Source organism: Notolepis coatsorum (assembly GCF_963971535.1).
Source record: "Notolepis coatsorum genome assembly, chromosome: 19".
Lineage (NCBI taxonomy): Eukaryota > Metazoa > Chordata > Actinopteri > Aulopiformes > Paralepididae > Notolepis > Notolepis coatsorum.
In genome coordinates this window covers 12,330,365-12,342,864 of record NC_140183.1, presented here as the reverse complement: position 1 = coordinate 12,342,864, position 12,500 = coordinate 12,330,365, and the positions used below count along the sequence as shown (strand labels likewise).

The following is a 12,500-nucleotide window of genomic DNA, read 5'->3' as shown; positions in this document are numbered from 1 at the left end:
TCGTTCTTCACCAAGCTGGACCTCCGAAGTGCCTACCATCTTGTCCGTATCCGTGAGGGCGATGAATGGAAGACCGCCTTCAAGACCCCCAGGGGCCACTACGAGTACCTTGTAATGCCGTTCGGCCTCACCAACGCCCCGGCGGTATTCCAGGCACTCATGAACGACGTCCTTCGTGACATGCTGGAGGTGTTCGTGGTGGTGTACCTGGACGACATTCTCATCTTTTCCAGGACCCTCGAGGAACACATCCTGCATGTCCGCCGTGTGCTGGAGCGCCTCCTCCACAATCGGCTCTTCGTCAAGGCGGAGAAGTGCCGTTTTCACTCCAACTCCGTCGACTACCTGGGCTTCATCGTTGAGAAGGGCTTGACCCGAGCGGATCCTCGCAAGATCCAGGCTGTGGAGGATTGGCCAGAACCCACCACTCGGAAGGAGTTACAGAGTTTCCTCGGGTTCGCCAACTTCTACCGAAGGTTCATCCGGAACTACAGTCAAGTGGCGGAGCCACTTACCAAGCTAACCTCCCCCGCTCTGCCGTTCGACTGGTCCCCAGCGGCATGCGCTGCGTTCCGCTCCCTCAAGAGAAGGTTCACTTCTGCCCCTATCCTGCTCCACCCTGACCCCAAGAGACAGTTCATCGTGGAGGTGGACGCCTCGGATTCTGGCCTGGGCGCTGTCCTATCCCAGCGATCTCTTTCAGACCAGAAGGTGCATCCTTGCGCCTTCTACTCGCGTCGCTTCCTCCCCGCCGAGAGGAACTACGACACCGGCAATCGGGAGCTGCTGGCGGTCGTGGCTGCGCTGGAAGAGTGGCGTCATTGGCTAGAGGGTGCCGAGGAGCCTTTTACCATCTGGACGGACCACAAGAACCTGACGTTCATCCGCGCTTCCAGGCGCCTCAACGGTCGGCAGGCGAGATGGGCCAGTTTCCTCAGCCGGTTCGACTTCTCGCTGACCTTCCGCCCCGGTTCCCGCAACACGAAGGCCGACTCCCTGTCCCGGATGCACTCCAAGGGGGCTCCACCCTCTGAGGACCCTTCTCTCATCCTCCCGGAGGCCCGAGTGGTTGGAGCCATCACCTTGGGCATCGAGGGTGTGGTGAGGCGTGCCCTACGCTTCCAACGTGCTCCAAGCAACGTCCCTAGGAGTCGTCTCTTCGTCCCCGACTCTGTCCGGTCCCAGGTACTGCTGTGGGGCCATACCAGCCGGTTCGCCTGCCACCCTGGCGTCCATCGCACGTTCTCCTTCCTGGCTCGTCGTTTCTGGTGGCCCACCATGCGGAACGACGTCAAGGAGTTCGTATTGGCCTGCGCGGTCTGTGCCCGCAGCAAGGCCTCTCACCAGGCACCCTCCGGGCTCTTGCAGCCACTTCCTATTCCGAGCCGTCCGTGGTCACATGTGGCGCTCGACTTCGTCACTGGTCTGCCCTCCTCCCAGGGGAACACCTGCCTTCTGACCGTGGTGGATCGATTCAGCAAGGGGGTCCACCTCGTGGCCCTCTCCAAGCTTCCCTCGGCGGCCGAGACGGCGGACCTCCTGACGCACCACGTGTTCCGCCTTCATGGCTTTCCCCAGGACATCGTCTCTGACCGGGGGCCCCAGTTCACCTCCCAGGTATGGCGGGCCTTTTGCAAGGGATTGGGGGCAACGGTCAGTCTCTCCTCTGGTTATCATCCCCAGACTAACGGGCAGACGGAGAGGATGAACCAGAGCGTAGAGTCTGCTCTTCGGTGTGTGGCAGCCGAGAGACCAGCATCCTGGAGCCGTTTCCTTCCCTGGGTTGAATACTCCATCAATTCAATGGTCAGTTCCGCCACCGGCCTCTCCCCTTTTGAGGTCTCCCTGGGCTACCAGCCCCCTCTTTTCCCCGCACAGGAGACGGAAGTGGCAGTTCCCTCCGTGCAGGTCCACCTCGACCGCTGCCGACGAGTTTGGGAGATCACCAGGACCGCGCTGCTCCGGACATCTGAGCGCGCCTGTCGTGGTGCCGACCGGCGCCGGGTTCCTGCGCCGACTTACCGCCCTGGGCAGAGGGTGTGGCTCTCCGCGAAGGACCTCCCGCTACGGTCCTCGGCCAAGAAGCTCAACCCCCGTTTCGTCGGGCCTTTCGAGGTCCTGAAGGTACTCAGTCCGGCGGCCCTGCGCCTGAAGCTTCCTGCATCCATGCACATCCACCCCGTGTTCCATGTCTCCCGGGTTAAGCCTGTCTCCCTCAGTCCCCTTATGCCTCCAGCTCCTGATCCGCCGCCTCCCGTGTTGGTGGATGGTCACCCCCAGTGGCAGGTCCGCCGGTTGATGGGCGTTCGTCGGCGGGGCCGGGGGTTCCAATACCTGGTGGACTGGGAGGGTTACGGCCCTGAGGAGCGTAGCTGGGTCTCCCGGCAGCTCATCGTGGATCCCGGCTTGATCACCGACTTCCATCGAGCCCATCCTGACGAGCCGGGTCGGCCTGGTCGCCGGGTGGCTCCCGTGGAGGGGGGGGTACTGTGAGGTTTCTGTCCTTGCTCTCTCACTCGTTCTGTTCTTTTAACCACCTCGCTCTGTTTTCATTTGTTTTTTCTGTTAATTATTTCAATTCCCTCATTCACACGCTTCTCCCCAGTGACGTCATCGGAGACGTCGCTGATTGGTTCTCTCAGGTCCGCACGCTTTTCAATCACATTCCCCAGCTGTCACTGCTTGTCAATCAATCAATCCCTTATTATTTATACCCCGTTTCTCCACTCTAAGTTTGTTGGATCGTCTTGATTTTTCTCTGGTTGCATTCTCCGTTTTGCTGCTGCTGCTGCTTTTGCTCTCTTTGCTATCTCCAGGATTTTTCCAAGAAGCCTTCCTCTTGGACACCTGTTCCCGTGGCGCGTGCTCGCTCCGCTGTTGTTCCAGCACCATTACGCATTACGTCTGGGTGAGTTTTTATTGACTGTCTTGATCTATTCCGTTTTCCGTTTGTTACTATTACACTGAAGATTACCACCTTTTTGTCAGACAGTCACTCACCCAGCGTTCCCTTTTGTTTGTTCCCTCTGGGATAATATTTCTGGGACTTTTCATCTCCCTCTGTGTGTTGCTCACACCGAAGATATTATTTCACTTTTGGATTGTTTTTGGACTTCACTACTGTGTGTATATTACACGAAGATATTCACTTGGGACTGTGTTTGGAATTTTGCTCACTGTGTGTATTACACGAAGAGTAAGAGTAGTTCACCCTGTTCTCCTGCTCGTTCAACCTGCACTGTTGTTGACTCGTTCCCTCTCTCCCTCTCTCGGTCTCGCAACACATCGGAGATTCTGCCGAGAGAATTCTGCAGAGCGGTTCTGACGTCAACATCTGCTATTCCCAAACTACCACCACGGGAGAAGCTGCAGAGCAGCAGAACTTTTGCCCCCTGGCCTATGTACCTGTCTTGTTGACTTGCCTATCCTGTACTCTTTATATTTAGTATTCAAATAAACAAGCCCTTGTATTTGGCAACTCTGAATTCCTACTCTCTTGTGTCGTGCGTTTGGGGTCGGTGTCAAACCATAACACTAATGCTAATAACTATAAAGAGAGTGGTCAGTGTGCTTGTTAGCATTAGCATGCTAATGCTAATAACTATAATGAGAGCAGTCAGTGTGCTTGTTAGCGTTAGCATGCTAATGCTAATAACTATAAAGAGATCAGTCAGTGTGCTTGGTAGCGTTAGCATGCTAATAACTATAAAGAGAGCGGTCAGTGTGCTTGGTAGCGTTAGCATGCTAATGCTAATAACTATAAAGAGAGCGGTCAGTGTGCTTGTTAGCGTTAGCATGCTAATGCTAATAACTATAAAGAGATCAGTCAGTGTGCTTGGTAGCGTTAGCATGCGAATAACTATAAAGAGATCAGTCAGTGTGCTTGGTAGCGTTAGCATGCTAATGCTAATAACTATAATGAGAGCAGTCAGTGTGCTTGTTAGCGTTAGCATGCTAATGCTAATAACTATAAAGAGAGCGTCAGTGTGCTTGTTAGCGTTAGCATGCTAAGGCTAATAACTATAAAGCGAGCGGCCAGTGTGTCTGTGTGTTTGTCTCTGTGTTTGTCTGTCTTTGGGACCAGCATGCAGCCTGGTGGAGATTTGCACTCTATTGAGCACACCTTTTTAGTTTGGTTGTTATTTCATATAATTTAATACATTTATTCATATTATTATTGCATATGTATGTGTGTGATTGTGTGTGTTTGTGTATCTGTTTGTGTATCTGTATATGTGTATGTGTATGTGTATGTGTATGTGTATATGTGTGTGTGTGTGTGTGTGTGTTAGATAGATAGATAGATAGATAGATAGATAGATAGATAGATAGATAGATAGATAGATAGATAGATAGATAGATAGATAGATAGATAGATAGATAGATAGATAGATAGATAGATAGATAGATAGATAGATTGATTGATTGATTGATTGATTGATTGATTGATTGATTCTTACCAGTCCAGGTAGTTCACAGCACTTATCCCTGCTGGACCATGAGGTGCTACACATGATGTCAAACATCTGGAGCTGGAACTGTATACACACACACACACACACGCACACGCACACGCACACACACACACACACACACAGACGGACACACACACACACGCACATGCACACGCACACGCACACACACAGGGAGACACACACACACACCAGAACTGTTAATACTGTATCACCATCACATTTTGGCCAATTAAAAGAAAAATACCATTCAGACATACTTTGACATAATCTTAAACATATTTAAACATAAGGGATAGGAATGTTATGCCTGGTATTTCATAATGTTACGGTCAAGTATATGTTTCCCGCTGATACGGAGCAGTGATGGAGAGTCTGTCTCTTAACGAGCCCTGACGAGCAGCGATGGAGAGTCTGTCTCTTAACGAGCCCTAACGAGCAGCGATGGAGAGTCTGTCTCTTAACGAGCCCTAACGAGCAGCGATGGAGAGTCTGTCTCTTAACGAGCCCTAACGAGCAGTGATGGAGAGTCTGTCTCTTAACGAGCCCTAACGAGCAGCGATGGAGAGTCTGTCTCTTAACGAGCCCTGACGAGCAGCGATGGAGAGTCTGTCTCTTAACGAGCCCTAACGAGCAGCGATGGAGAGTCTGTCTCTTAATGAGCCCTAATGAGCAGCGATGGAGAGTCTGTCTCTTAACGAGCCCTAATGAGCAGCTGTAATGTACTGGATGCCAGTGAACCAGGAGCCACGCTGGGTCACAGCAGGCCTGACTGTGAGGGTTCACGCATGATGACAGTAGTGTTCCTTAAGCTTTCTTTACCTTGAGTAATGCTCACCATGTAGACCTCTTCACGCTTTCTTTACGCTGAGTAATGCTCACCATGTAGACCTCTTCACGCTCACACAGTTAGACATATCCACACCTGGGAGCTACAACCACAGTCATCAATACTGTGGACCCATCGAGCCGGCGACCTCCCCACCTCTCTAACCTCTAGGGCTAGCGCTGCGGCCGCTGCTTAAGTAGCATGAGCTGGTGTGTAGTTATTAGACAGGTCCCACGAGGAGTTTAGGAGCCATGGAGCTACTCTGTTACGCACACATCGCTGGCACGTAAAGCACGTCTCCATTTCACCGTACGATTCCAATTCTTACATCTCCGACTTTGTCGAAACCCAGACGTAGTCAATAACACTGAGCGGCAACAGAGATCCGCGCTTAGCGTTAATTCTCATGTCAAGGACACGGCAGAATAGATGGAAAACCACCCGTTAAGAGTGAAAAAAACACCATGAGATCCACTGTTTTATCAAGGAAGTCAAATAAACAAAGAGTCCACTTAGCGTGGAGTAGAGAGGGGGGGTGTCTGCCAACACCTGGGGGACGTTCTGCTATAGCTCGTGGAGAACTGGGCCGTGGTGTCCATAAGCGGTTTCCATTCCTACCGCTGTTACAGGACATTATCATAATCTCTCTTTTTAACCCTTTCACTACCACACTACCAACGGGGTTAACCCTTTCACTGCCACAAGACAAAGGGTTAACCCTTTCACTGCCACACGACAAATGGTTAACCCTTTCACAACCACACTACAGAAGGTTAACCCTTTCACTACCACTATTTATTGTCAAAAGTATGCATAATGTTATATGTGTTAATTCCACAACAAGAGATATGTAAGGGATAATGTATAGCTACGAGGTCATTGTCGCAAAATAATTGACCGACACAGCGTTCTGGAACGCAGTGAAGGTCAATTCTTTTGCGACAATGACCGAGTATAGCTATACATTATCCCGCTTATTACATGGCTAACTTACTAACAATAATACGTAATTAATTTTACACCATTGACAAGACGAGATCAAATGCAGACGCAGTTGTTCTGTTGCTCCTCGGCAGGTGTGGACTTGATTGCACCTGATGTAGTGCAGCTGTGCGAGATAAAGCTGGGAACGAGGTTATAGCTTTCGTGACTGCGATCAAAATGCTTGATTGTGATTGGTCAATAGCGCAATAGTTGCCCCTAACAGCGGTCATTATTGCGCGTTGCCCGTAGCAGCGGTGAATTATCGAGGAATAATTTACCGCTGCTAGGGACAACGGAGCGCTATTGACCAATCACAATCAAGCATTTTGGCGAATGTTAAAACGCCATGTAATAAGTAATGTTAATTACCTGAAATTATTCAGTTTTTGGGGGGGAGGGGGGGTGGGGGGAACCCTGCATATATCGGTATCGGTTGATATTGGTATCGGAAATTAAGAGTTGGACAATATCGGTATATCGGATATCGGTAAAAAAGCCAATATCGAACATCCCTAGTTTAAAGAGTTAAAGTGTAGTTTGTCCCGAGGGACTGTCTGTAAATGGGTAACTGAGCTCTGTAAATGTGTACACAGATGTGTAAATGTGTACACAGATCTGTAAACTTGTAGACAGATCTGTAAATGTGTACACAGATCTACTAAATCCACGTCGCATTTACAGATCTGTGTGCGTATCTACGGATCCAGCGGAAAGAGATACAGTGACACAGCTCTCCACACGCATCTCCAGATAACATTGGAACAATAGTGACCCCGTAAGTAGGAAAACGCTGACCGTCCTTCACTCCCACCGTGACAGGCCGACTCGACTACTCTACTCGACTGCTCTACGCAGCGCTTTTTCAGCTGACACTTTGCTTCGGCGAAACTGAGGAAAGATCCTTCTCATAACAGCAACACTATTTCCAAGCAGACAGCGATCTCTCCCCTTCTCTCAGAGCAGTGGCTGCCAGAGGCCCTCGGCCAGAGAGCAGCGTGACGGGTCCAGCACCAGGGCTACGAGAGGGAGCTTCAATGCAAACACTCACTGGAACTCTAGCTGATTTGAAAACGGAACGGATCTCTAATGGTCCGACTAAGGTTTTAATGGTTTTAATTCTCACTCCACCTTATCCACGGCCACAACCATTTATAGTGGTTCTCAAAGTGGGTTTCGGGGCCCCCCCCGAGTCTTTGAGGGGGTTTCAGGATGTCCCAAGCAACACGAGTAACTAATATTCTATTCACTGACTAGACGTTAGTATGACGGAATGTATATATCGTCGCTGGCGGAAGAAAACCTCGTAACTCCATTAAAATGTTTTTATCTTTTATAAATCAACTCAGTAGATCCTCCTCCTCATGTGTGTGTGGTTTTACAAAGATTAAACAATGGGAAAGCATTAAACCGATCATCTGTCTAAACCTCGTAACTCTATTCTCCCTCAAATCTGTGTTCGTTTTTTTTCATCTCCTGAAAAGTTGGGCTTTTGGAGTTACGAGGTTTTCCTCCGCCAGCGACGCTATGTAATATGAATGTAATGACTATTCTGATCAGAGGTCTCACTCTCTCCTCTGTTTCCTCCGTCGCCTATGTACATTATAGACGTGGAGTTATAGATTAAATCTAACTCTCCTCAGATTGGGGGTCTCACTGGGGCAAAGTCTTCTCAAAAGGCTGGGTCCCTGACCCGTTACGTGTCAGTGTGGGGGGGGTCCTTGATTGATCGAATGCAATCTCTGAACCAACAGTACAAGCGGTATATCGGGTTACACTCCCGTCTATACAGTCCATGTCTCAAGGCTCGGAAATCAATCTTTAACTCGTCTCCTCCTCACTGTCCACGTCTCCCCCCCAGTGACTGAGGTGGATTTAATCAGGTCCAGTCGATAAGGGGTCGTTGTTTTCACCTAGTCAGCGTATTTCCTGAAAATGACCAAAGTTTTCACACCACTTAAAAGCCCACGAAAGAATCCTTTATACAAGGCGGGACAGAATAACCAGCCTGTGCTAGAGCCAGAAACCTGTGCTTTCTGCTGATGTCTGCTGATGTCTTGTATACTCAGTGTACTTCATAGTGTATAGCAGGGGTGTAAAAAGTACCCAGAAATTATACTTAACTGAAAGTATGGGTACAGCCTCAAAATCGTACTCAAGTAAAAGTCAGAGTATCTCGCTAAAAACACACGTGAGTAAAAGTCAAAAAGTTTCTTCTTTTAAATGTACTTAAGTACTAAAAAGTAAAAGTAAAAACGTTATTTTATTCCGGGGGAATGAAATGTTCCGTTTCGTCCTCTTCATCACTCGTACTATCGTTTGTGGCCATCTTCTGTAGCTTGTCACTCTGACTGTCTATTCCTCTGATAGCAGGTGTTTAATCAAAGATCCCCGCTTTCTAGTCTTGCACAAGGACCAATCAGCATGGGTATGGGCGGGTCCTTTTTCCATTGATGGGGATTTGATTGGCTGTTTTTAAATAAAGTGCGGCCGCAGGATTAATAACGTTAACGTTAGTTCGGCCAGAGAAACAAATATACTTTGTATAATTAAAATTGTTGGACCTGCACGATTTGTACTTTGTACTTTGTAGGTCTGCATTTTAAATGTAAGGAATAAAATGTTTTTTTCCTCTGAAATGTAATTGAGTAAAAGTACAAGTATACAAACCTAATAATACTTGAGTAAAGTACAAATCCCCCAAAACAGTACTTAAGTATTGTAACGAGGTACAATTACTCAAGTACTTTACACCCCTTGTGTATAGTGTACTTCAGCAGAAATCCTTGTCCCACTGACCGGAGCAGAGTTGTCCCGGCCTCTGGAGCTGACCATGCGTCCCAGGATCTCCACTCCGTCCGTGGTGATGTTCCCAGCTGCACTGATGGGCTTCTCCGCCACCAGAGAGCAGTCCAGCACCACCTTGGCCGACGTCTTGCTGATGGCGACGTGGAGCTGTAACGGAGGAGAGGAGACGTTAGCTTTATATCACAGTTCCTTCCTCATCGTGGGAGGATACGACACCTCCTGGGTTACAACTCGTACTCGTGGCTACATGGAGCTGTATGGAGGAGAGGGGACGGGCAGCGTGGTTTGATACAGCTTCAATCAAACCAGAGTTCAACACAACTGATGAGTGGAGAGGAGAAGAGAAAAGAGAGGAGAAGAGAAGAGAAGAGAAGAGGAGAGGAGAGGAGAGGAGAGGAGAGGAGAGGAGATAAGAGAAGAGAAGAGAAGAGAAGAGAAGAGAAGAGAAGAGAAGTGAAGTGAAGTGAAGTGAAGTGAAGTGAAGTGAAGTGAAGTGAAGTGAAGTGAAGTGAAGTGAAGTGAAGAGAAGAGAAGAGAGGAGAAGCGAAAATAAGGGAAGAGAAGCTAGAAGAGAAGGGAAGAGAAGCTAGAAGAGAAGGGAAGAGAAGAGCAGAGAGGAGAGGAGAAGAGAAGAGGAGAGGATAGAAGGGAAGAGAAGAGAAGAAAAGAGAGGAGAGGAGAGGAGAGGAGAGGAGAAGAGAAGAGAAGAGAAGAGAAGAGAAGAGAAGAGAAGAGAAGAGAAGAGAAGAGAAGAGAAGAGAAGAGAAGAGAAGAGAAGAGAAGAGAAGAGAAGAGAAGAGAAGAGAAGAGAGGAGCGGAGCGGAGCGGAGCGGAGAGGAGAGGAGAGGAGAGGAGAGGAGAGGAGAGGAGAAGAGAAGAGCGGAGAAGATAAGAGAAGAGAAGAGAAGAGAATGGAAGGGAATAGAAGAGAAGAGAAGGGAATAGAAGGTCTGTCTGTCTGTCTGTCTGTCTGTCTGTCTGTCTGTCTGTCTGTCTGTCTGTCTGTCTGTCTGTCTGTCTGTCTGTCTGTCTGTCTGTCTGTCTGTCTGTCTGACTGCACCAGCCATATCTTCTACAGTTCTGATCCGATTTGGATGAAACATCACACATGGGCTGACAGCAGGCCAAGGACCCGAATTCAAGAATATTTTTCAAATCAGTCAAGTATTTTTATTTTCATTCATCCACCACTGTCCATTGAATAGATACAGATAAAGTTACACCTTTTGAACCAAGCTAACGCTATCTTTGCTGCTGATGCTAGTGGTGTCTACAGGTCAAGCTAACACTATCATTGCGAAATAGGCTAGTGGTGTATACAGGCCAAGCTAACACCATCTTAGCTAATGATGCTAGTGGTGTCTACTGGCCAAACGGGAGCATGTCTATGTTCCCCGGGTCCTATGTTCCCCGATTGATTGATTGAACATTTTAGACCACCAGCCCTGATTCCAAACTCTAACCTTGAATGAATGAATGAATGAAAACTTTATTTAACAGATTGCAGAATGGGTACAATACAGTACGGCTCAATACATACAATTGTTAAGGGGATGCAGACCTGAGAAAGACGTTTGTCTTGTTTCCATCAGGGTCCCCCATTTTCAATTCATATAGACATTTATGACATACATAACATACATGACATTTATGGCATAGGGACATATAGGTATTTAGTACTGATACATTTGTGACATAGGCGGTATTCAAATATACAGTACTGTTACCCCTAGATCCTGACAGAGTATATACATATGATGGGGAGGGGACTGTACATTAGGAGGGGGTGGGTGGGTGGGAGGGGAATATACATACGGCGGGGAGGGAATATATACATGCGGTGGGGAGGAGACTGTCTATTAGGAGGTGGTGGGGGTTTTGGGCATTTACGGTGTTTTTGGTTTTTGGTTTTTGGTTTTTACGTCCTTAACCAACTTCGAAAGAGGGCCTAAGCTTAACCAGTTCGAAACAAGGCGGACATTAATAATTAATAAAATAATACAAATTAATAAAGTTTTCAATCAATTAATCAATCAATCGGGGAACATTGGACCCGGGGAACATAGGACCCGGGGAACATAGGGATGATCCCGGCCAAACTAATGCTAGGTTTGCTAAATATGTGAGTGTCTACAGGCCAAACTAATGCTAGCTTTGCTAATGATACTAGTGTTGGCTACATGCCAAGCTAATGCTATCTTTGCTAATAATGCTAGTGTTGGCTACATGCCAAGCTAATGCTATCTTTGCTAATAATGCTAGTGGTGTCTACAAGCCAAGCTAACGCTATCTTTGCTAATGATGCTAGTGTTGGCTACAGGCTAAGCTAATGCTATCTTTGCTAATAATGCTAGTGGTGTCTACAGACCGCGTGATTTTTTTTCGTAGTCTCTGTTTGCGAAGACACTCTCTGATTGGCTAGCCCGCGTACAGCGAAGAAGAAAATACCCTCTCTGATTGGTTTAGTGCCGAAGGGTCTCTTCCGCCTTGTACATATATATTCTCTGCTTCGAAGTGGTTATGCGTTGGCCCTCTTTCGAAGTGGGTTATGCTTAGAGTTATGGTTAAGGTTAGGGCCTAACCATAACTCTAAGCATAACCCACTTCAAAAGAGGGCCAAAGCATAACCACTTCGATGCAGAGAGTATGTCTGGGAGTGCTTGCATTCATTCATTTATTTGCATTTATTTTAAATTTGTTGGACCTTATGGTGTTCTTGTTTTGTTCTTGACTTATTGTTATGTTTCTTCTTGACTTGTTTAAAGAAGACGTGTCCGGCCCATGGGGACATTAACGTGTGTTGTCGGGCCTTACAAATAAATTTGATTTGATTTGATTTGATTTGATTTGAATATATACAAGGCAGACATTTCTATCCCAGAGCCCTTCGGAGCTAAACCAATCAGAGAGGGTCTTCGCTGTACGTGGGCTAGCAAATCAGAGAGCGTCTTCGCAAACAGAGGCTACGGAACGCCTACAGGCAAAGCTAACAATATATTTGTTGCTGATGCTAGTGGTGTTATCCTATTCTGAAGGCATCAGAGAACACAATTTAAATGTAAAGGATCGCCTCCTGGGCCCAATAATAACACCAATAAATACCGTAGGCCTATGTATGATTACTTCTTATCTTATCTTTCCTAACTTCTTTTTTTTATCCACTTTTTCTCCTCTTTTTTTATTTTTCTCCCATCCCAATTTAGCGGTGCCAATTCTCCCCTCCCCTGTCTTGAACGTTGCTCGCATATGCCCCCCACAGGTCGGTTGTAGGGAGGATAGAAGCCTTGCATCACATGTCCCCTCTGGTACATGTGGAGGCAGCCTGTCACATCTTTTCACCTGCCAGCGCGGACTCTCATTGGCGAGGTGTAACGTGTGGGAGGCTCACACTACCCCCGCCATTTTCCTGT

General features: G+C 47.8%; 1 protein-coding gene across 1 annotated transcript in view; it reads right to left on the bottom strand.

Annotated features, from left to right (window-relative positions):
* col14a1a (collagen, type XIV, alpha 1a) overlaps positions 1 to 12,500 on the bottom strand; it is a 119,993-nt gene that overhangs the window by 74,387 nt on the left and 33,106 nt on the right. The window contains 2 exon segments of the mRNA XM_084336541.1: positions 4,461 to 4,538; positions 9,082 to 9,237. Of these exon segments, the coding sequence (XP_084192667.1) occupies positions 4,461 to 4,538; positions 9,082 to 9,237 (234 nt within the window).